This window comes from Excalfactoria chinensis, chromosome 14 (genome assembly GCF_039878825.1).
Source record: "Excalfactoria chinensis isolate bCotChi1 chromosome 14, bCotChi1.hap2, whole genome shotgun sequence".
In the NCBI taxonomy this organism is placed as follows: domain Eukaryota; kingdom Metazoa; phylum Chordata; class Aves; order Galliformes; family Phasianidae; genus Excalfactoria; species Excalfactoria chinensis.
In genome coordinates this window covers 3,970,365-3,993,751 of record NC_092838.1, presented here as the reverse complement: position 1 = coordinate 3,993,751, position 23,387 = coordinate 3,970,365, and the positions used below count along the sequence as shown (strand labels likewise).

The 23,387-nt window shown below is 52.0% G+C and overlaps 1 protein-coding gene across 2 annotated transcripts in view; it reads right to left on the bottom strand.

The window, feature by feature from the left end:
* The window catches only part of PRKCB (protein kinase C beta), a 75,737-nt gene that overhangs the window by 41,497 nt on the left and 10,853 nt on the right, over positions 1 to 23,387 (bottom strand). For both annotated transcript variants that reach the window (XM_072349464.1, XM_072349463.1), the window contains exon 3: positions 2,935 to 3,017. In XM_072349464.1, the coding sequence (XP_072205565.1) occupies positions 2,935 to 3,017 (83 nt within the window). The remainder of the gene's footprint in view (positions 1 to 2,934; positions 3,018 to 23,387) is intronic.

The window sequence follows — 23,387 nt, the reverse complement described above, 5'->3', positions numbered from 1 at the left end:
TCTGCAAGATTTAATTGGGTATTAGTATTTGTCAAAGGAATGACAGTTACCAGATTGCTCCGCAGACTAAAAAAAGCATAGCTAAAATTGTTACAACCTAGATCCTATCAGTGTTTGACATAACTACAGGTCGTTCTGGATTTGTGCCACAGCCGTCAGCAACAGCACAGAGGAAAGCTCGGCTCAAGCTTTGCAGCAGCTCACAGTGAGGTTCTAGTCCCCAGCCAGTCCTGCTTCAGGCAGGGCACTGTTCCTTGCTGGAGTAGTTTGCTGTCTCCCCATTTAAAGCTCCTTAAGGATTAGGTTGCTGTAAGCAGCCTGATTCCCCATGCAGAACGAACAGTGTTTGCCCTGCAACATCCCCTAGTTAAATCCTAGCTGACAGCCATCCAGGGGTACAAATCGAAGCTCTACTAAATGGCAAAAAACAACAAAACCCATGACAAAATGGCCATTTTTGCTGACTGTCTTAAGCCCTGAGCATCTGCACACCTCGCTCCATTTTCAGAAATAGTGCATTAAGAATTATCTGACAGCAGCTGGCCAGCATTTACCTGCCTGAGGGGCACAGCGGCAGCGCTCACCTGGCAATAGTGGCAAACAGCAGATGATTGGATCAAGGGCCTTTGTGCACATCCCTGTACCAAATGGTGCCTCTTACAAAGGGGCAAGTTGGATTTCTTCCAGGCCTTCCCCTTGGCAGGCAGAAAACTGACACTGATAACCAGGGGACCACTGGGCCAGAAGACGGCAGCAGAGGAGTGCCGTGCACCAGGAGCAGGACTAGGCATTGGGTGCTCCCTGTTCCTCCTTCTCAGTCCAGCTTGGACAAGGCTGCTCAGGAGAAAGCACAGCAAGAGCCCACAACCAGAAGTGTGCAGAAATGGGCACAGCATTTCCCATCATCTGCTGCTCTCCATCTCACTGCTGGCCAGCTGCTGGGTGAGGATGTGCACAGCACCCAGCTCAGCAAGCTGCCTGTACCCATCACCATGCAGCAGGGGTACCTGGAGCACAGCCTGCCCTACGCTGCCACTGCCAACCCTCATTTTCCTTGAGCAAGGTTAAATGCTTTTAGCATCTCAGAGTCCCTCATTTCAGTTCTGCTGCAATCACGTTTGCTGGCACCTCTCTGCCGTGTTTGCATTGTGATGGGCACGGTTTGCAGCACCGCCACATGTGAGCAGTGCTGTGGAACCATGCCCAGCTGCATCCCCAGCTTGTGCAGCCTGGCTTTTACCTGACGACCCCAGCACTAAAGCAAATGGCACAAACAGCAGCACCCAAAACCTGGCAGGTCTGAGGATTGCTTGGGAGGAGGAAAGCAAGCAGGTCTTGTCTAGCACCAGCTGACACCCTCCATGCCCCCAACATCCCCCAGCTCAGGAGGATAGGGTGGGAGCCTCTGGACTCTGCAGCACCCCTCTTTCCTCTCCACTCCACAGTGAAACCACCCAGAGCAATAGAAGCAGACCTTGCTCCCTCCTTGTCCCCATGGGTGTAATTGCTGCATGCTGCAGGGAAGTGGCATGCTGCAAAACCACCACAGCACTGCATGGCTCAGACAGGGTGCACAGCTGCCCCTTGGGCTGGGGATGACACCCCTGGGTGCTCCGGGGTCAGAGAGCACCTCCAGCCCCATGAAGAAAGGTAAGGGACCAATAGGGAATTTGGGTATGTGCTCAGGTCCCTTCAGTTGGCATCTGTATCTCATCTCCTTTTCCCCTCCACTAACTCATTTGTAAGGTTCAATAGCTTCCAATACACTGCAATTAGCAGCAGTCCCTGCAGAGCAGAAAGCCTTCAGTGGAAAAAGTGATAGGCACATGCAGAGTGCTGGTAGGGAATTAAGAAAAAAACCAACACAACAGAAGATCTTGACTAATTGTCTAGTGGGAAGTGGAGATAAAAGTGGGCTTATCAACTGTGCATGACAGCCATGCAGCCCTGTGAGCTGCCAACCTCTAGGAGATATGCAAGGAATGCCTTGCTACACACACAGGTTTAACGCTGCAATGGGCCCTGGGCTGGCTACAAAAGCAAAGCAGCTCCGTGCCCCTGCAGCTCATCCCACCAGCACAGAGACCCAGGGCTCTGCCCTTCCCCACACTTGTGAGCAGCACATCCCAAACTCACATCCCAGCACCAGCCCTGCTCAGGGCACAGTGACCAAAAGCACTTGTTCACTCTCAACCTTCCGCTGTGCATTGCACTTCCTGCACCCACTGGTTATAGTTATAAAGGTGAGAGTTCTAGTGCACTGTAGTTTCCCCAATTAGCTCTCTCCTTTCAGTTCCCCAAATGAGCCAGCTTCCACTGTAAAACACAAAAGCTGTCAGACAGATCAGGAATGGGCTGGCAGAGCAGAGCAGCTCAAGTAAGTCCTGCTCTGCTGAAAGCACCACGATGTGGCAGGAGCCACGTTCTTCTGAAAACCATAGCATCACAGAATGGTTCGAGTTGGAAGGGACCTCTAAAGGCTGTCTGGTCCCATTCCCTGCACTGAGCAGGGACACCCACAGCTCCATCAGTGCTCACAGCCCCCATCCAGCCTGACCGTGGGTGTCTGCAAGGATGGGGCACCTCTCTGGGCACCCGGTGCCACTGCCTCACTGCCCTTAGCATAAGAAGCTTCTTATATACCCAGTCTAAATCTCCCCACATTTAGTTTGAAACCATTTCCCCTTGTCCTGTCGAACTTGTCCCTTTTTTTCTTACAGGCCCCTGAAAACAAAGAGCAGTGTTCAATTCAGGTGGAATCTGGGGGCAGGGAATGCTCCTTCAATGCACACAAACGCTGGGTTCATTAAGCCTGAGGGATGACACAAAGCAGACCCATGGAAGAGCAACACCTGATCTTCCTGAGGGGCCCCAGGATGGCCCTGAGGAACTGCCCGCAGCATAGTGTGGGAGCTGGGTCAGGCAGATACTTACGTCGGAAGCTGGGCCCTTGTCTGCACCTGGGCAGGAGAAGGTGACGAACTCATGGCACCGCTTGTGCACCACAAAGCAGCAAACTGTAGAGAGAAGAGAGGGACAGCATCAGAGCTACATGATGGGACCTGAACCGTGCACACCCAGAGCCATGAAATGTGGTTATATCTGATCTGTGGGGAGAGGCAACTCAGACACTGAGCAGGATTCGCTGAGATTTAATGTTCTGCTACAGATCTCCTTATCGACAACTGTCAGGCACTAAAAGCAGAGAAGTAAGCAGAAGGAAAACATGGAACAAACGTCAGAGAGGGGCTGGGTGCCCCCGCGCTCACTTGGAGCTTGCTGAGGTCACCCATGTACGAGAGAGGCAGCACCCGGCGCACACAGACATCTGCGCTCAGAGTGTGTGCGTCCAAAAACAGAACATTATACCAAAGGGAACAGGTGGGCAACGTTCCTCCCACAGCTCTGCTTTTCTTTAGCAGCTCCCCAGCCTCCATTTGCCAGACCAGAAGACACGCACTCCTCCCTCCTCACACGCACATAGATCACAAAGTTGGCGTTCTGGGAACAGAGCAGGAAATTTGTCCCCATGTGCCACCTCCCCGACTGCATCCCCTGCAACAGGGAGCCCCGTCAGCAGCACCGACCCTGCTCAGCACAAAACAGATAAAGGTTGGGAAAGACCTCAGGTGCTCCTTCTGCTGCTCCATCCCCACTCCAGAGCAGCAGAGAGGAGCCGCATTTGGAGAGAGGGTTCTGAGCACCAGAGCACGGCAGCAGACAGAGATGCGCAGTAACGAAGCCTGCTTCCATTGCACCCACATGGGACTTTCTTTAAGGAACAGAGAGAAGGCAAGTGAAGTTTCCCATTCAGCTCACAATCCCCTCATTGTACCCTGCTCCATCCAGTTTCAAATGCATTTTCCTTTTCACATGTTTCATTATGCAAAGAACAAACAGAAGGTTTGGGAGGCACAACAGCTGCCAACAACTCCTTCCACACAGGAGCTGCTTCTCCGAGCCAAACAAATAAACATTTTCTTGAAAACACTGTTCACCATTTCTGTCATTAGTACATGCAGACAGAAGCATCTGGGAGGCAGGAAGGAAGAAATTAGAACTGTATTAGCAAAGATTTGTCCTGCAACAACCCCCAGCAGCACCCAGCAGTGCTGCAGCAGCAGTGATTTGGGCTCAGCTGGAGGGGTGGGATTTTTGCTGGGTTGCACTTATATGGCATTCCCTTGCCCCACGTTAATGAGCTTCTGGATACAAACATGATGGCAGAGTGGGAAAGGAGAGAAAAGCAAATCCTGGGTGCTCCATCATTCCCTGCTCCTACAAAGTTTTGCACTCTGGAGACAGCGCTATCTGCTCCTGCCTGGGGAAGGTAAACCAGGGCAGCTGAGGCTGCAGGAAGGAGCAGCAGCTGTGTCCGTGTGTCCTTCCCCTCAGCTGCAAATCACATAGAGGCACTGCAGGGTTGTGAGAGACCCCAGCAAAGGTGGAATGCCCGTTTCTGGTGGCAAGAAACCAGAAAGCCAATGCTTGGGAAGCTCAAAAGCATGCCAGGTTTTTATTACAGCCATATTCTTTTAAAGGTTTTATTGGAAAGTTTAATTATTAAAGAAGATATTAAATATATGTGCCCACTTAACACCTAGTGCCCTTTGAGCAGGGACCCAAAGAACAGCAGACACGTGGAATTATCAATCCAAGTGGAAAAATGATTGCGGTGCCCTCAAAGCATTCCACACTACCATTCAATTAAGTAAATGGTACCCAGGCCACTGTGGGCCACCTCTGTGGCCACTGAGTGTTCAGCAGGAGCAGTGGGCTCTCCGGCAATCGATATTAATATGGATTGTAAGGAAAATCCATTTGATGATGATGAAGCGGAACGCTCGCCTACACATCCAAAGCAAGCAGGAGGCTCACTGCAGCAGTGGGAGATTTGCATCCAGCACTTCAAATGAAGCCCTGCAAGCCTTGAAAAGGTCCACGCAAACATCTCATGCACACTTAGGGGAATACTCAATCACTGAAGAAAAACAGCCCAGGGAATTAATCAGGTACAGCAGCTTATGCTCTAGTTCTGCCTCGACCCCATGTATGCACCCTACCCAGGGGCATAGGGATGGGAGGTGTTCCTCCTGTGGCCTCCTGCGCCACGTTGCAGGGCAGCACATTCTACTCCACTGCTACGGAGCTTTAGGACTGCACCTTCATCACTTTAGAAACCGCAGCACAAGCAGCAGCCCTTTCCCAGGTTGCTAATTAGACAGTTCATTTGTAAATCTTATTACGCGATAATAAAGTTATCAAATCCCATTGGTGAGCTACAAACGTCCTGAGTCATTTATACACAACAAAAATGAAACATTAACCTTTACCATTTGTTGCTATGTAATGCATGGCCGCTCGCTGGCCCTAAGTTCTTCTTCAGTGCCATCTCCATTACAGGCATCTGGGGAGAACTCACTGTCTCGGGGGAGGTGAGGAACACAAAAGCCCACACAAGGCAGCATGCTGCAGCTCCGCAGCTTTGGGACTCGTATGGCAGCACTGCAGCCACAAGGATGGGGCTGCCCCAGGACAGTGGCACAGGATATTTTCAGATCTCTGAGTAGAGCCTTATTTTAAGAGGTGGGAGGACAGAAAACACTAAAGATGTTATTAAGGTTGAGGAGGAGAAAAAAACCCAAAGCTACTTAGAGGCGTCTTTGTCTAAACCACTGCTCAGAAATCCCCAAGAAAACTATAAAGCAGTTTCGCACGTGGATCACAGAACTTGACAGCCAGAAAAAAAAATGCATTAAGAAGCATCCCGAGAGCACAGCACGTGTCTGGCTGCACTTCCACCACAGGAGGGACCCCCGGGCTCAGAGCGGGCAACAGTAAGCAGGGCCAGAAAACAAGAGCTTCGTACAATAGCATGCAGCTGGGAGCAGTTATAGGTTTGCATGCTTTGCAATGATGCTGTGAGATATCAGCAGAGAGGAGCCATCGGCAGTAGCAGGAGGGACAAACACAGTGATCACGCTGTGCAGATGTGCTGCCATGAGCTGCAGGTAGAAGCACCCCATGGTTGGGTGCCTCTGGCATCACAGACACCAGTGTTACTCGGCAGCAGGGGCTGTGTGAGAGACAAGGTGTGCAGTGGCCTTACATTAAGGTGTGATGACACTGATGTGCAGGAAGGAGCAGCCCCAGACCTGCAGTGGACAGATTGCAGCAGAGCTCTGGCACATGCAGCCACGACTGCAGGAACTGCTCAATGCCAAGGGACTGCTGGCAGGGACCTGTACCAGCAGGGCCTGCAGGCAAGATGCCAGCATGAGGCACTGCCCAGCTGCAGCCCTGACAGCTGCTGATTGCACCCTGCTAACGAGCAGGTCAGGATCACACCTGTGTCCTAGGTTTGGTCACAGAGAACAGAAGGCTCCTGGGCTCCATGTCCCTGAGCACACATCTTCCTGCTCATGTGGGGTATTCTCTTCTGTTTACAAAATATAAACAAATGCAAATGAATTCCCCCGCCATATGCAACATCCCTCACCTCACATGCTCTGTCTCCATTCAGATGTGCTTCCCAAGGCAGACAGTTGGGCAGCTTGCCCAAAGACACAACAATGCCGAAAGATTTGCTCTTAGAATATAAAATCCTTCCTCAGCCCAACAGCTTCTGCCCAGGAGATGCCCTTTATCATAGCATTAAGCTCCTTAGCCTGACACTCAGGCTGCCAACAGAGCCAGCCCATATGCGTGGAACCCAGGAACATGAAAACTCAGAAAGGGAAGGACCCTGACAGCACCGCAGAGAGCAGCTTTTCTCTGGCCAAGTGCTCTCATTGCCAGAGGTGTCTGGTACCTCCCACAGGGTCCAGGCTTCAAATCTCAGCTCCTTTGTCATGGAATGGCTTAGTTTAGAGGAGACCTCAAAGATCATGCAGTTCCAACCAGGGTTTCCAGCCACTAGATCAGACTTCCCAGGACCGCAGTTCAACCTGGCCTTGAATGCCTTCAGAGATGGGGCTCAATCTCCAAGGATTTGGCAGCCCATTTTTTCCAGGCTGGCTTTTTGGGATGCAGTGCTGGCAACATCTGGGGCCACTGAGGCAGCACAGGGACTTGCAGCACACTGGGCATGCCATACATCAGCCCCTGAGCCTGCACACTGTTGGCTGAGAGCCTGCCACATGGGATCTGATTAACCTCATCTCCTACACGAAATGCAGTTAGCTGGCAGGAAGGTATCCAGCCCTCCTCAAAACCCAGACACCATGACAAACGGCTTCCTGCAAGAATGAACCCTGCCTAGCAACTGGATGCCACATAAAGCAGTGCTGCCTTTATTTGATCTCCACTTGTTTCTAATTTCATTGCATGGACTCCTTGTTCTGAAGAAGGGGCTAATCAATTCTCCCCAAGTCCTTCACAAAATGAATAATTCAGGGAAGTCACCTCGATGCTCCCCCGCTGAGAACACTTCTGAGGACACGTGTCCCCGCCAAAGAGAAGCCCTTTGTCATCCTCCTCTGGGCAGAGCAAAGTTCTGAAGGCACCCAGGACAGCACCAGATGCAGAATGTCAAATAAAGCAGACAGATGGAGAGTTAAGAGAGACAGAATAGGGACCGACCAAAACTCCCATCTCCAAATCAGCCCCAGCGAGGAGACAAGGACCTCCTCGGAGAGCTGACAGATCCTCACTTGGGCAGATGGTTCTAATAGCACGAAACTCAAAGATTATTTTGAGCGCATCTCAGTGCGTAGCTGCTCCCCTGCAACCCGGTGGAAGCTCTCATTTGGATAATGCCTCCACTTTGTAAATAACGAGAGATCCGGGGAACGGGCTGCAGTTCTGATTATCAGAGCTGGAGAGAACAAAATAGCACACACAGAAAAAAAAACAAAAACACAACATTTTTAAAGGCGCTTTGTGCTTATCCACCTACGCTGGGCCAACTGTGAGGTCAGATGCATTAGCCCGGCTTTGCCTTCACCACGCGCCCAAGTGTACAGCAGCAGCCCACCATTTCCCATTCCTGCACTCAGAACTATGGCTTGGTACATCAAACAAAGTCAGTGAAGCACGGTAATTGTAAAATAAGGGGAAAGAAGGCTTCCAGGAAGGGAAGTCCTAAATTTCTGACAGCGCTTTATAGCTTTTAATCACTTACGGCACATAAGGAGAAGCTGAGCTAAAATTTGTGCTGTTTGGATTTAATCCCCAGCTTTGGTTAAAAGCTTTCTGGAGTCCTTACAACACAACAAAAATCTTTAATTCCCCGTCAGACTTCAGCGGTTTTTCCCTTGCCAGCCCCAGAAATGCAGAGAGAGCGGACGTGCTCTGAGATTGCTGGGTTCTGTGCTGCAGAGAGCTGTCAGGAAGGCACACGTTGGGGTGGGAATGGGGAAACCCACAGCTCTGCCACCCCTGCTCTGAGCCCCTGGGCTGCTCAGCTGCTGCATCTGAGCATTTCATGTTTTGAACAACCCTCCTCATCTTTCAACTCATTTTGCTTTGCTATTACATTCATGTTGTGTTTTTGCTTTTCTGCTCCAGGAGGAACCCTATCAAGCCCAACCTTTCTACAATCATGCACCCACCTGGGCAGGGCAGCCCTTCTTTCCCCAAGGCACCACCAGCACCTCCCACCCTTGGCAGACACAGGGCTTTGGGGTGCTGAGGGATGAGCAGGGCACAGGGAAGGGGTGGCAATGTCACCAACCCAAGGTGACAAGAGGTAAAGGAGGTAGAGAGCAGGAAAAGGCATTTCTGAGTGGTTTCAGCTTCATACAGGAAAGAACAGGTTTTGGTTTTAGTTTGTTTTTCTTAAGGAAAGGGGAAGAAAAGAGCAAGACTGCCAGCTTCTCTCCAGAGAGACCCCACCAGCTTTACATCCCTAGAAGTCTCCCATTGCCCGAGCAACCACGAGGGTTTCTCAATCCAAGAAAGCAACTCTTAATCAGCCCAGTTAATTCTGCACTAACAATACAAAGAAGCCTTCACTACAGATTTGAAGAGGCCCAGCCTTTCAAATCAGGACTGAGAAAGCTGTCATTCAGTGCCAAAAAGATAGAACTGCTTTCCTTCAGAAATACCAGGCACTGCAATGTGATACTTCTTTTTTTTTTAGCCACGCAATCTCCCAGCCATTATGAAACCAACCAACACTGCTTGTCATCCTCTTCAGCAGCCAAGGGAGCACGGACCACATACCTCCAGCTGCAGGATCTGGCTGTGCCTGGGATGATGTAATCAGCAATGTGTCCTGGTGGCCAAGAAGGCCAATGGGACACTGGGCTGCATTGCACAGTGAGGCCAGCAGGTGAGAGAGGTGATCTTCCCCACTGCTCTGCCCTGGGGAGGCCACACCTGGAGCACTGTGCCCGGGTATAGACAGACAGGGAACTGCTGGAGAGATCCCAGCAGAGGACTGCAGACCTTCCTGGATGCATCCCTGTGCAATCTGCTGCAGGGAACTCGCTGTGGGGTTGGACTGGAGGTGCACCAGAGCGCCCTTCCAATCCTCATGGATCTGTGATGCTGTGATCCCAGAGCTGCAGGAAGACCCCAACACCAGGAAGACCCCAACACCAGTACCCAGCTCCTGCAGACCGGTCAGCAGCACCACTTGCTCAACTGGCAGCTCCTTCCAGAGGCACAGAGACATGAATTTTACATTACAGAGCTCAGAATTTAAATACTTCATCAGCAACTCTCACATACCGAGCTGTAACAGAGATTCACTTTCAGGCTGAATAATTCAGCCTCCATTGCTCCCGCCTGGCACACGCTGCAGCTGTTGGCGTTGCCAAAGCAAGCAGCTCCCCAGCCCTGTGTAGGGCTCTGCAGGGCAGTGCAGGGTGCCCTCCCCACTCCCAGCCTCTCTGCAAACCACAGCACTCTGAGGACCGTGCCAGGAAGGTGCCCGTGTTACTGATGCCTGAGGACAGGGAGGAAAACACACGCAGGTCCTGAGAGGTTGCATGGGCAGGATCCAGGGTGCTCCACTCATCACTGGCTCTTCTGGAAGGCTCTTACAAACACTGTGAGCTCTTCCTCATCCTTCAGTTGCCACGTGGCTGAGCTTGCAAACGAGGACGACCACCTGCCTGTCACTACATGTGTGCTGCATTGGGTGCAGCAGCATTTCCAGCTTCCAGGGGCAGCTGCTCACCATCAGGATGGAGCAATCACACACCCGCAGCCCCCAGCATCTGTGCTGAAGCACATTGGGAAGGCCACTCGCTGCTGATTTCTATAGCAGACATTTTTAATATCCATTTTTTATTTAAAGGGGTTAAATATTTTGAGCCCAGCCATGCACTATTAGAAGGATTTGAGTACGTATGAACAAAACATTAAAAAGAGAAAAAAAAAAAAAGAAAAAAGTCTGCAGCTTTTATATGAAATACCAGGCGTGAATTGACAACACACTCTGCATGACAATGAACGTAATGAAGCCAGGCGGGATGAGGAACATCAATCATCCTCGGCAATAGGATAGGTGTGGGCGGGGAAGGGGCCGATGACTGCATTAGAGCTCAGGTTGGAGAGCGATCTCCAATCTCGCACTGCATGAGACGTAAACACCCGGAGCCTCACTCTGACCGTGGGCAGGGGCACAGCTCAGGCAGCTCCTGCACCGCAGACATCGGAACGAGCTCCCGTGTCTTCCCTGAGCTTTTAAAGCCTTAAAAGCTGTGGGGAGCACAAACACCGCACCCTGCAGCCTCACCCCAAGGGGAGGCCAAAAGCTCCTTATGGAGTGGAGACCCGCGCCCAGCACTCACTGAGAGGCTCAGAGCGATGAGGGCAAAGCAGCCCACGTGTTCCCCGTGCACCCCATGTGCTCCCCCCACGCTCCCCGTGCCAGTGCTGCTTCAGAGACCCACGCACAGAGCAGGGGGAACTGAGCCTGCAGCGCGACTGCCCACACGTGGGCCCTGACAGATGCCCTGAATGAACGGGAGGGAAGCAGACTCGGCTCTGCTCTTTAATTATAGCCAGGTGGCACAGTGCCACAATACTAACAGGTAATTTTTCAAGCTGGAATTTGTTTCTTTCAACATTAACATCCCCCTAACCTGTTTCTCAAAGCACGAGCCAAGAGCCTCCATTGCTGCAGTGCACAGCCTCAGCCTGTGGGGACAAGGCTACAAGGAGCACAGAGCCATGCCCAAAGACAAGGGCATGGGGACACTTTAGGCTTGGAAGGGACCTCTGGAACCCTCTCAGTCAAACTCCCACAGCAGGTTCCCTGCAGCAAATTGCACAGGGATGCATCCAGGTGGTTTGCTGTCCTCTGCTGAGCTCTCTCCCTGTCTGTCAGTACTTGGGGAGCCCAGCACTGAGCACAGTGTTCCAGGTGTGGCCTCCCCATGGCAGGGCAGAGGAGAAAAGCACCTCCCTCACCTGCTGGCCTCACGGTGCAATGCAGCACAGGGTCTCAATGCAGCACAGGGTCTCACTGACCTTAGCCACCAGGGCACACTGCTGGTCACGGTCACTCTGTGATCAACTATTGGTCAACCAGGACACTATTAGTCCTTCTTGGCCACCTGGACACCCAGATCCTTCTGCACAGAACTCTTTCCCAGCAGCTCAGCCCCCAGCCTGTACTGCCCGTGGTTATTCCTCCACAGGTGTAGGATGCTACACTTGCCCTTGGTGAACCTTATCAGGTTTGTCTCCCCACTCAGCTCTCAGCCTGGCACAGTCTCACTGCACGGCAGCTGTGGGATCAATTGTGGCCCCGGGGAACCAGATTGAACCATCTTAGAAATGAGTTCTGGGTTTGGTACGGAGGTGCTGGGAGCTGCAGCAGCCCTAGAGGAGCAATGATGAGCCTGCTGCAAAGCCTGGCCCGTGGCTCACTTACACAGCCTCATGGTGCTGCCCTGTGCTGCTGTTACAGATGGGTTCAATTAGAAGCACAGAGATGGAATAGAGGCTTGGAAAAACAAAACAAAACAAACAAACAAAAAACCACCCCAGCACATGACAAGAGAGAGAAGATCATTAAAAACTTGGCAGCCTTGTTTAACGACGGTGACCTGGTAATTTGATATTGTAATTGAAACGCTGGGTTGGACTCTGGGGAAGAGGCAGAAATATGACAAGGTGTCCCTGTAGGGTGGGAGTGGGCACAGAGGGGAGGGCGATCCCAGTGCATCCCTGTCACTGCACACACACAGCCCTCAGAGATGGCTGCTGGCTGGCTTTGAAGCCTTGTTTCTTGCTGTAAGAGCACATTAATCCTGCTCGAGGAAGATAAAAAACCCAGTCCCTAAAGTGCTAATAATAAAATAACTCAGTTTAAGCTGAATTTTGTCACTTATCTCCAAAGCAGAGAGGAAAACTTCACTTGCCTTTTTTCTTCCTCTTATCCCCCTCTTAAATTTGAGATGCTCTAAGCATTGTCTGGCACCCAGAGAGCAGGGTCATTAAGCAGCAGTGCTCAGATAGCAGCACTGCTGTCACTGTAGGCATGCAGGGAGGTGCAGAGGCAGCAGCTGCTCCTGGACCCATCCCCATTCAGGCACTGGGGTTGGTGGGTGTATGTGCCTAAATGAGTTGATGCCATGTGAGCCTGTCCCAAACACACAGCGGTATCTTCCTGATCCGGGAGCACTACTGAAGCCTGCCCAAGCAGAGAGCTTTCTCATGCCCACAGACTGGACAGCAGGTTTCACAGCTCTGATCCTACAATTCATCTTTCATGGCACCAGAGTTTCAAAGACTGAGATGCTTTTTACTTCTGAACACCAAAGCAAGAAGAATTTATGCTGAGCACATGCTACATGATAAAGTCATTTTCTTCAGGTATTCTATATAGGGTATGGAGCTCATACATGAATGAGCCATTTCCCAAGCTCCCTTGGCCAGAAGTGCTGCTTTATTCTCTGCTGACCTCCAGGAACACTGGGCTCACCCTCTGTTACCTCTCAGCGAGGTGGGTTATGGGTTGGAGTCTGAATTTGGCCCTAAAATTGTAAAGTGGTCTTCAACCAAGACTAGACCACAAACACAGAGCTGCTGTGCAATGAAGTTGGGGTGGCACTTACATATTGCATTTACATACTGCTAATGAGACAGTGCGGTCTGTGAGCATCTTCTCCATCCCCTATATTTCTAATAAAAACAACGAAAAACCAATCACCAAGCTTTAAATCGTTCTGTCTGCTCCAAATGCAGAGAAACTGAGGTAAATTCACCTAAAACAACAGAACACCACAGGTGGGTATTATTTCTCACCTCACTTCAGAGCATTTTTCCAAGTGCCACTGGGGTCCCACACGCTCCCACAGGACACACATGGACCTCATTTCCCATCACATAACAGTACTCCCGTATGCGTGAGTTCCTGTTTCATCTATCCAGCCCCACACACAGCTCAGTCCCAGCTGCCAGGCCAAACTTGTCCAGCATCCCCCCCTGTCTGTGGGGCTGTGCCTCCAGATGCTGCTCCTCTCAGGGTCAGGGAAGCCCTTCCTAGAGGGGCTCTTTGGGAACAATGCAATGAGGCACTGAGGTAGAGCTGGGACTCGTTTGGCTGTGCCAGAGGTGTCGCACAGTCCTTTTGCTTTGCAGGAAGTGCAGAAATGACCATCATGAATACAACAGCAAAATATTTTCTTGGCCGATATAAAGATGGATGACTTCTCTGCTGCCCGTGGCTTACGCCAAGCACGCTGTGTCTTGCAAGGTTCTCTTTTCTCCATACAAAGCAATGTTTGGAGGGTTTCTTTTACCCCCAGGAAAGGCAGCGGATCAGTTTAAGTACTGCAGAGAGCAGCAGCCAGCTGGGGTCCCCTTAATGCAAAGCTTCCTACAGAGGCTCTGTGAAATGCCGCAATCATGTTGCGCGACGGTGCCACAGCCCTTCCTGCAGCACTCCTTCCTGCAGAGCTCCCCGACCCCACACACTGCACCTCCACACATAGCCCAGCACCCACCAGCAGGAACACACAGCCCTCATTTGCCCTGACAGCACCGTGAGGCGCAAAAGCAAACTTCTCCTGGCACAAACAGAGCTCCCCTGCATGAGGCTATCAGGAGCATGCAAGATGCTTCCATGATTCCCTTCCAGCAGATCTTTGCCCCTGCCTCCTGCAGGCTGCACAGCCCAGGCAGTCAGAGCGCGTCACTCTGCACACACCTGCAGCCCCCTGGGGTGAGAAGGATGGCAGGTGGGCTGCTGCACCAAACCAAACACATCCTTCCAGCTCTCCCATCTTCCCCTGCCCTGAATCATCCCACCCCATGCTGCACAGCTCCCTATCCCACGGAACAGCATAGAACTAGAGATGAAGCCCCTCCCTGCTCCTACCAGCCCATGGCATGGTGATGCTACCCAGAACCCCAACTGCTTGTTCCCTCCCTCCCCCCTCCCCAGCCGAGGTGAGCAGAGTACTGGACGTTATCTTGTTATTTCAACCACTTCCTCCTGCCATGCTCCAGCAAAGAGCAGAGGTTCATCTCCAGCAGCTCTGAGACATAGCAGGTGTTTCCTTTGGTCTCTAACTCTGCAGCCTCGATAACACCAGGAGGTCCCATAGGGGACTGTGGGGCCCAAAGCTCTGTGATTGCAGCTCCCTCCTAGGACCCTCCATGCCCCACGAACACCCCAGTTGAGCAGAGAGCAGGCTTGGAGCAGCTGCATGGTGGCTGAGCAGCCAGAAATAGGCTTGAAAATGTTCACCAAATCCATTTAAAATGGGGAAAAATAATATATTGAAGCAGAGAGCCAGCAAATTGCAAACAAAAAGGCCACAGCCCTGCTGAGCAGAAGCACCAGGTGCCTTGATGAGCCCCAAGCACTCCCCAGGCACAGGGAACAGCTCTGCCCTCAGCCCCCAGCTTATCAAACCCTACTCCATGGCTCCAAGCCGACCCCCAGCCAGGAGAACAACTGCCACCATTGCCCCCATCAAACCCCATTTTGCACTGTTAAATGCAAGAACTCCCACACATTCTGTACTTGGACAACTGATTTCCTTGGAAAGTCTGCAGGGCGCTGTGATATGGAACCCTTCCTCCCACCAGGAGGTGAAAGGAAAGCTGGGATGGGAGGGGGGAAGGCAAAAAAAAAACCAACAAACCCAAGCCTAACAATTTGGACATGTTCCACTCAAGGGTGTTGGGGGGAAGTTAATTATCAAACACAGCCATATCACAGGGGAGCACACACAGTACTGGGGGCACAGGCAGCCTAGACACAGCAATAACAGAGCCCAGCACAGAGATACCCAACCTTCATAAGGCAATGTTAGGGGGTCATAGGTCCCTTGGCAGGAGGAGGCTCACAGCAGCAGCATTGACCCTCCAGAGACAGGCACTCCTGCACAGCATTCCCACACACCCCAGTGACACTGCTGCAGGAAGGGATGCAGATTACAGTTTTTTGTTGGTTTTCTTCCCTTGAAAACAGGCCATTATCTCATGACAGTTTGGAGCGCTATATGTTATTACACAGCAACATGACTGCCTTTAAGACACTCAAAGGGCTGCAGCTGGCAGGATCTCTCGTGCGCTTGGCACTCCTTTTGATGCTATACAAATAAAGTATTAAAACACCATTTCCAGCATGAAGGTACGTCACATCTGCTTGCTGCTCTCCCTCCAGCCAGATCTGCACAGCTCTATGGACACTGCAGGAAGAGCTGGGATTCAGCACTGGGTCTGAACCCCATAAGGTGCAGTGGCTGCAGCACAGTGGTGGTGCAGGGGTGTGTGAGCATGGAGTGAAGTCGGCGGAGCCAGCAGCAATCAGACACTGCGGTATCACATTAAGGGAAGCACCCACAGCATGCTGCTGTGGGGGGAGGGAAATCAGACCAAAGGGGTTTTTTTGTTGTTCTGTTTGTGTTTTGCTGTAGCCCTCAATGGCCAGGGTTGTTCAAAACCTACTTCACAAATAAACTTCATCAAGTGATGGATTGGAGCTGCTCTTCTTGGGCAGCAGTCCTACACGATTACATGGCACTGTGCTCAAGTAGAGTGTTATCTGGGCTGCCAGCTTTTGGATGGGAGAGAAGAGTCCTTTTATTTATATGGAGCTCCGCAAAGAGCCTTCCTGGCTCGCTTTCCCCTTCCATGTCCCTACCGGCCAATCGGACTACATTAATGTTTACAATATGGCCTACTTTTTAATGCAGCTCTGTCCCGGTGAAAGAAGCCATTTGCATTTTTAATGGGATTTGGATAAGCAATTCCACCCATGCACAGAGCACGGCCCCTCCACCCTCCATCCAGCCCTGCTGCTACCAGGGGCAGCCCCACACCAAGGGGTGCAGCTCCATGTGGCCATATGCTCCTGCAGTGCACAGTGCCTGCAGTGTGCTCAGCACCATCCCTGCACCCGCACCACTCTCAGCACAATGAACACAGCCCTTCCCAGCCAGCCCAAAGGCAGCTTTACAGCCATTGGTTTTATTAAAGTAAAGCAATGAAGGAGAGAAAACCATACATACGAACCCAAAGGGAATCATAAAAATATTTAAGCTTGCCTAAAATTTCTTTTGGCTGCTACAAAGCACTCCATATAAATGAGATAAGGCCTATCAACGGTAAGTGCAGAGCTTGGCTTTGATGGCACTCCTGCAGTGGGTCCCTTCCATCCCACTCTCTGCTATGCCATCCCTGCAACACCGCCTGAGCTGCACAGGGCACCCTGCCATGCACTCCTGCACCCACACTGCAGGAAAGCCACAAACTTCCCCAATGCTGCCTCATGCAGCAGCCTCCGTGGTATGCCTGTGTGAGAAACATTGCTTCTGGGAGCAAAGGGCTGCACAGTAATGTGGGTGCCCTGGGGACGAGGAGCACCCAGGTACCTGCGGCAGCCAGGCGGTGCCCCTAATACTGCTGTATACACCTGGCTGCATGTGCTGGGAGTGCTCTGAGTCCTCCTTCCAACCAGACCGTGTTTCTGAGCCCTCCCCTCACTCTGCCTTCCAGCCCTACCCACACCAAGCAGTGCCAGCCCTTTCCAGCTCCTCGTCCCACGACCCACTTGCTGTGGGTCTAGGCCATGGCCCCAGCACCCCACAGCACTCGCAGCACCACAATGCTGGCTCAGCCTCAGAGATTGACAGCTGCCTGGGGGCGGCTTTCCATGCCTGATGCAGTAATAAATATTTGGAAGGATTTGTTATTTTGTATAAACAGTAGCAGCATATTGCACAGGCTCAGCTGAAGAGCTGCTCCTTGCTGCCAGGCTCCCAGAGCCCGCTCGACCCCAGCACCCAGATTGCTGCTGGTGATGCCAGGCTCAGCCCAGGCTGCACATCCTGCCTGGTTTGCAAGGGACACTGCACACATCTTTCCAATCCAGAAGCAGCACTGTCCCTCAGCAACATGCTGCACTGCACACAGGCTATTTATCTTGGAACTGATGCATGCTGAAGCTACAGAAAAGGAAACAGGTTCAGCCTAGGACAGCAGATTCATTTACCAGCCACCCCCAGGGAAGCACTTCTCTGCCCTTCAGACTCCAGAGCATGAAACACACACCCACCAAAAGGTGTTTCCCAAAAAAATTGGTCTGTTCTACACTCTGCCAGGATCTTAATTCACTGCAAACGCAGTTCTCAAGCAGAGTGTACGTAGATGGTGGAGTCCATTCCTCACTGCACATTATTCTGCTACATCATCACTCCTCTCAGCATCTCCACGATCTTCCTCCTCTGTCACTGCTGAGCAGTGCTGCTCAGCAGCAGCCCAGCATCATCCCCACCAACCTCGGCAACATCCATAATAATCAGGTTAGAATTCTATTTCATTACAGCGTTGTTCTAGATGGCAAAGGCTGAACCCAGGATATCCCTCTGGCTGATGGGATCATTTCTCACGCAGCATCTCCAGGTGGGTGGCTGCCACCAAGGGGATGGGGCTGCAGGGCTCCAGATTTGCCTCTGCAATTCCTGACCACACCACTGCCACAGGAACAGAAAGCAAGAGCCAGCTCCCAGGAGCAAAGCACTGCGAGTTCTCAGAACTGAAGATGAATCCCTCTTCCACTGTTATTCCTCTGAAGTTGTAATAGCTGCTCAAGTGTGCCAAGTTCAAGAAGAAGCCAAATTATTCTCAGTTTGGCTGATGTATCTGAGGAACAATTCCTGTGAAGCTGCTTGATCCATTATTAGAGCAGAATTTGGCCTACATAGAATCCCACTGCTGCTTGCACAAGCTGCTGACAGTCTCTCTTGGGAGCAAGGAACATTCTGGACAACGTGTGTTAAAACCCCTAATGTAAAGGAACAGCCAGAACTGTGATCACCATCTCCACTTTCATCCAACCTTAGGTCTAGCAATGAACCATTTCATCTTGTTCGCAGTGCTGTGCTGCCATTCAGAATGGAGCCCAGAGCTTTTCCACCTCCTGCACCCCCTTGGCTCTGGGGCTGGGCGCTGCCACGAGAGCCTGCAGAGCATTACATGGCTCCATAGGGTGCAGCATTCAAAGAGTGCCCCACCTCAGCTTGGGTATTTGGAACAATTTCCTCTCTGAAAGAGCAGTTGGGCACTGGCACTGCTGCCCAGAGAGCTGGTGGGGGCACCATCCCCAGAGGTGTTCCAGAGCTGTGGAGATGCGGCACTGAGGGATGCAGTCAGTGGGCACAGTGGGATGGGGTGGGGTTGGGCATGAGGATCTCACAGGTCTTTTCCAACCTCAATGGTTCTTTGATTCTGTACTTGTCACCTGCGTGCTACAAAGACAGCACTCCCACCTCTGGTGGTTCTAAAGAAAACCATCCCAAATACCGATTGATGCAGAATTGGAAGCCAAAGTGTTCTCTATGGCAACCCGAAAGGTCTCAATTATCCATGCAGGTGGCACTGAGAGCAGCCCTGAGGCACAGGGCTCCTAACTCAGATGTTGATAGGAGGTATTGAGGAAGAATTCTCATTCAACCCTCCAGAGTTCAGGCAGCTCTTTCATTAGTGAAAGATACTCCTGAGCTCCCTGCACAATCGGAAAGACCATTATATGCGCAACTTAAACCCATCTGAGTGTCTTAACTGGTGGGGAGCCGGGAGGAGAAGAAAGAATTAAATCCGCATTCAAACACAAGAAAGCCCGTTCCCGTAGCAACGGCAGCATTTGCAGAGGGCTCTCAGACACAGAGGTATTTGGCACGTGGATTTCTGCCCGTCTCTATCATTCACAGGACATGGCAAGGGGAGGTGGAAGCAGAGCGTGCCCACACTGCCCCACGCCTCGGGGTGGCTGGGAACCAGCACAGGGCTCCAAGAAAGGGCGCAAAGATAACCACGCTCTGAGCTCCCCCGGCAGGAGCACCCATCCCACAGCAGCACTGCATGCGCTCCATGCCCTCGTGGCATTGCACCAACCCAACATCACCACCGAGCACAAGCATGTCTTCTCGCCGCAGTTCTGCTCCATGGCAGCCTCAAAGCATTACTGTGGGGAAATGAGGGGTCTTGTAGGGTACTGCCAGACTGCAGGGAGAGGCTCTGTGCAGCCCCAGGCTGGAGGAAACCACCCACGCACCACCACTACCTACAGGAAAACCTCTTGCGCATTTCACTGCCTGCCTCCAGCAGTGAGTCTGCAGTGAGGATGACTTTAAGCAAGAAAAAAAAAAGAAAAGAAAAAAAAAATACTCGAAAGAGCAACCAGGAGGGAAAGCTGCCGTGCTGCTGTGGGCTGCACCAAAACTTCCTCTCCACGGCTGCGTGGTGACCTGCCTGCCCTAATGGGGTCCCCCAGGAGCCACTGCTCAGCTCATGCACAGAAGCTCCACAAAACCAACTTCACGGCTGGTGCAGAACTGCTTCACACCCAGTGCCTGAGGCTGCACCAGAGCATCATGGGGAGGGGGCAGCCCCGGGGGAGAACTGCAGGCCTGAGCAGTTGAGGGGAACAGGCACAGGTGAAGGAAGGGGAAGCGGCAAAGACCAGCAGAGCTTGGCTGCTATGGGGCTGCAGCTCCTGAGTGCTGCGGGGCTGCACTTTCTGCACCTGCTCAGCACCACTGGCAGCAGGATGGGGGATAAAGGCTGTGCATGGAGCACGGCAGCGTCTGAGCAGTGTCCTCTGCTGGGACTAGGGGCAGATAGGCTGCCCTCATGTCCAAGGGAGGATGGACCAAGTAGGCGAGCAAAGGACAGGAGTGCACACTGGGTACCAGAAGCATCCCTGTGTACAGCCTTCAAACTGAAGAGCAAAGCACAGCTCCAGCCAGGAACCCTGTGCTGCAGCACGGCACTGAGGGCCTCTGCCAAGGGAGAAATCCTGGCTGCTTGGCAAAAGAAAAGCCAGGGACAACACCCACAGAGGGCCATCAAAGACTGAGCATATGCCAGCTGTTCCATCTTGCTGCAGGACTTCCTGGAGCAGAGTGCTTGAGGTGCCTTGGCTCTATGTGGCACAGCCCCCCAGTGACAGGACAAGTGGGACACACTGCCACCCCCAAGCAGTGCTCATGTTCACAATGGTTAGTGAGAACCTTCAGGCTTCAGAAATAACTTGGGGAAGCGATACTACAGATCGTACACACACTGCACTCACTGCTCTCCCACGAGAAGAGCAAAGGGACAGTATCAGTCTGTGCTGGAGGGCTGCTGGAGCTCTTTCCTTCACCACTGTGCACATCCTGGAGCAGAAGTTGCCGTCCATGAGCCCCCTCCACACTGCCTCAAGTACAGCCTGGCCTCAGCTTCCCCAGAAACACTTCCCTGAAGGTGGACCCACACACTAGAGGAACAAACTGCACCAGGGCTGTGCAATGCCATCTTCCCTTGGTTTATTTTCTGTTCTTCTGCCTTGATATGAAGTCATGCGTTCGAGTTATCAGAGAGCTGGAAGTGAGTCAGCACAGCAAACCACAGCCTAAGAATGTAACTAATTAAAACTATTCACTCAAGCCAGCATGCTCCAAAATACTCAAGACCCTAAACAAAGCCAAATGCATCAGTTGGGATGCAGCAAGAAGCCCTGGTATGCAGCTCCTGCCCTCTGCAGCAGGTAGCTGTAGGAAGCAGTCTCACCTCAATACAACACTCAAGGCTTTGCTATGATGGACCGTGTTCCTCAATGGAGATATTTTGAGCTTTGCTCCAGCCTGTGTGGCTGCAGAACTCACAGTGTGTGGGGATGGCACCTGCTGCCCAGATCCAGGGGTCAGAACAGGGCTGGCTACTCCCCAAACCTACCAAATACAGGGCAGGGCAGCAGAGAGACGCGGCAGCTTTTCACCACTTGTGTGAATAAAAAGCATTTAGTTAAAAAACCCTCTACAGCAGAGAACACTTTCTTTATACAATGCAGATGAAGTATGAGAGCACGAAGAGAGCCTAGCAATGGACAGGGCTGCAGCAGTGTGGTGCAGTGGCAGCCTCCAGCACAGCCCAGCAGGGCAGATACTATCTGACCCCAATGCACATGATAACGAGGAGCGATGCAGAATGCTGACTTGTGAGAACAGAATTTTAACAGCAAAGAAACATCACACACAGACGCTGAGCGCTCCCACATCATTCACCTCCCTCCCCAATCAAGGGATGAAGCGAGAGATCCAAGACCCTATAATGAATCCATTATTTAAGCATGCAGTAAGACCTGGGTTATGGTAATAAACTTTGACAGTAGCTAACTAACCATCCAGCAACGAGCATTGCAAAAATAACATCAGACAATTAAGCAGGACTTCTAAAAATAGCCCACCCGACCTGCTGCCACCACCAGCCCCAGCTTTCCCTGCAGAGGAGTTGCTGAAGTGGTGTCAAACCTCAAAACATTTCAGCTTGCAACTGAAGCGGCGCAGTTTCTGCAGGTGACCCACCCCTTCCTCAATCCAGATTGCCAAAATCTTCACAGAAAGATCACGCCACGTGGCAGGCCAGAAACAGAAAGAGATGGATATTGATTACAGTAACAACAGAAGCGCTGGGAAAGGCTGCAACAAGAACAGGGCTGCAGCAGCTGGAGCCTGCACACGAGATGTGCTCACCCCAGAGGATGAGGAGCTGGAAGCCTCTGGGGTTGGGTTCCCCATCAACTCCTGCAGCACCAACAGTACCTGGTGCATCCTGAGATGGGCTGCAGGACAGCCACACTCCACGTGTCACATTGCTGCCACTTGTCAGGATGCTGAGAGTCAGGATCACCTCTGGAGCCTCATACAATGGGTGTCATTGCCTCCGGTTTTGCAGTTTGTGCATTTCATTGCTTCAGGCAGGAGGCAGTTTGCAGGGCTCTGGGCTTGCACCAAAAGGAAGGTGAGCTCTGAGCCTGGTGCTATGTGGGTGCTGTAGGACGTTATGTGACAGCGCAGTTGAGATCTGTGCCTCAGAAATGGGACACTGCAGGAGCACCAGACTCAGGTTCACCTGAGCTATCGAGGATGCCAGGCATGAGACTCCCCCAATGGAACTGCTCCTCTCTGTGCAATAGGTTGGCAGCTCCCATACAGCAGGGCTGGACAGCAAATAAAACCCAAACAGGACAAGAGCTGAATGTGCAATGACCCAATCAATGGGAACAGCTGCCTCGGCTGGCAACAGTCTGCACAAGGCCACTGCAGACCCCACAGTCTCTGCAGCAATGGGAAACAAGAGGCACGTTCTTTATCAGCATCCGTTGGCCCTCACATGGCAGAGGAAAAGCACATCAAAACCAGCAGGAGATAAAGAGAAATTTAAATACGAGCAACAGGGGGACATTGCAGACACCTCCTTCACTATAACCCAGCAACTGTGCAGCAGCTGCCTCAGCACAGATGCACACACGGCCTCTGCTGCCCTGCAGGGCTGCATCCTTGCCCCAGAAACTTTGTGAACCATTGGGAATAAAAGAAACAGCATGACCAACCCTGCACTCCTGGAAGGTTCCCTGAGTCCTGTGCTAAACAGGTGGGCAGCAGCAGCCATGCAAGAACATGGACCATCTCCATAGCCAGGTCACGGACCTAAGAGTGACTGCCTCACAGCACTGCTCCATGGGATACAGCCCCACAGCATGCTCACTTGCTGTCACTCCTAAAGGCAAAAGCTTTAGCACCCCATACAAGTCAGCAGTGAGCTAACAGCTATTATTTTAGGAGTCTCCATCTGGACCCATTGCAGCATCTTGCAGCTCTAATTTAGGGCACAGAAGGACGCAGGAGTGACTGCGCCTCCATCCCAGCCCCACAGAGCACTGCAGGGCTGAGGCACACACATGGCTGCAGGAGGCTAGAAAGCAACAACAGCATGAGTCCCCTGAGTGCCCTCAGGGAATTCACTGCTATAGAGGTGGTGGGAAATGCACTTTGTGCAAAGAGAAGAGTGCTCTGGGGAGATGCCTTCAGCCACTGCAGCGGGAGAAAGCACCTCACACTGTGAGGCCATGCAGCACGCAGTCACATCTCAGAGGAGATGCACAAGAGAAAAGCATTGGACGTGGAGCTTCTGCCCCACCAAAGCAGCTG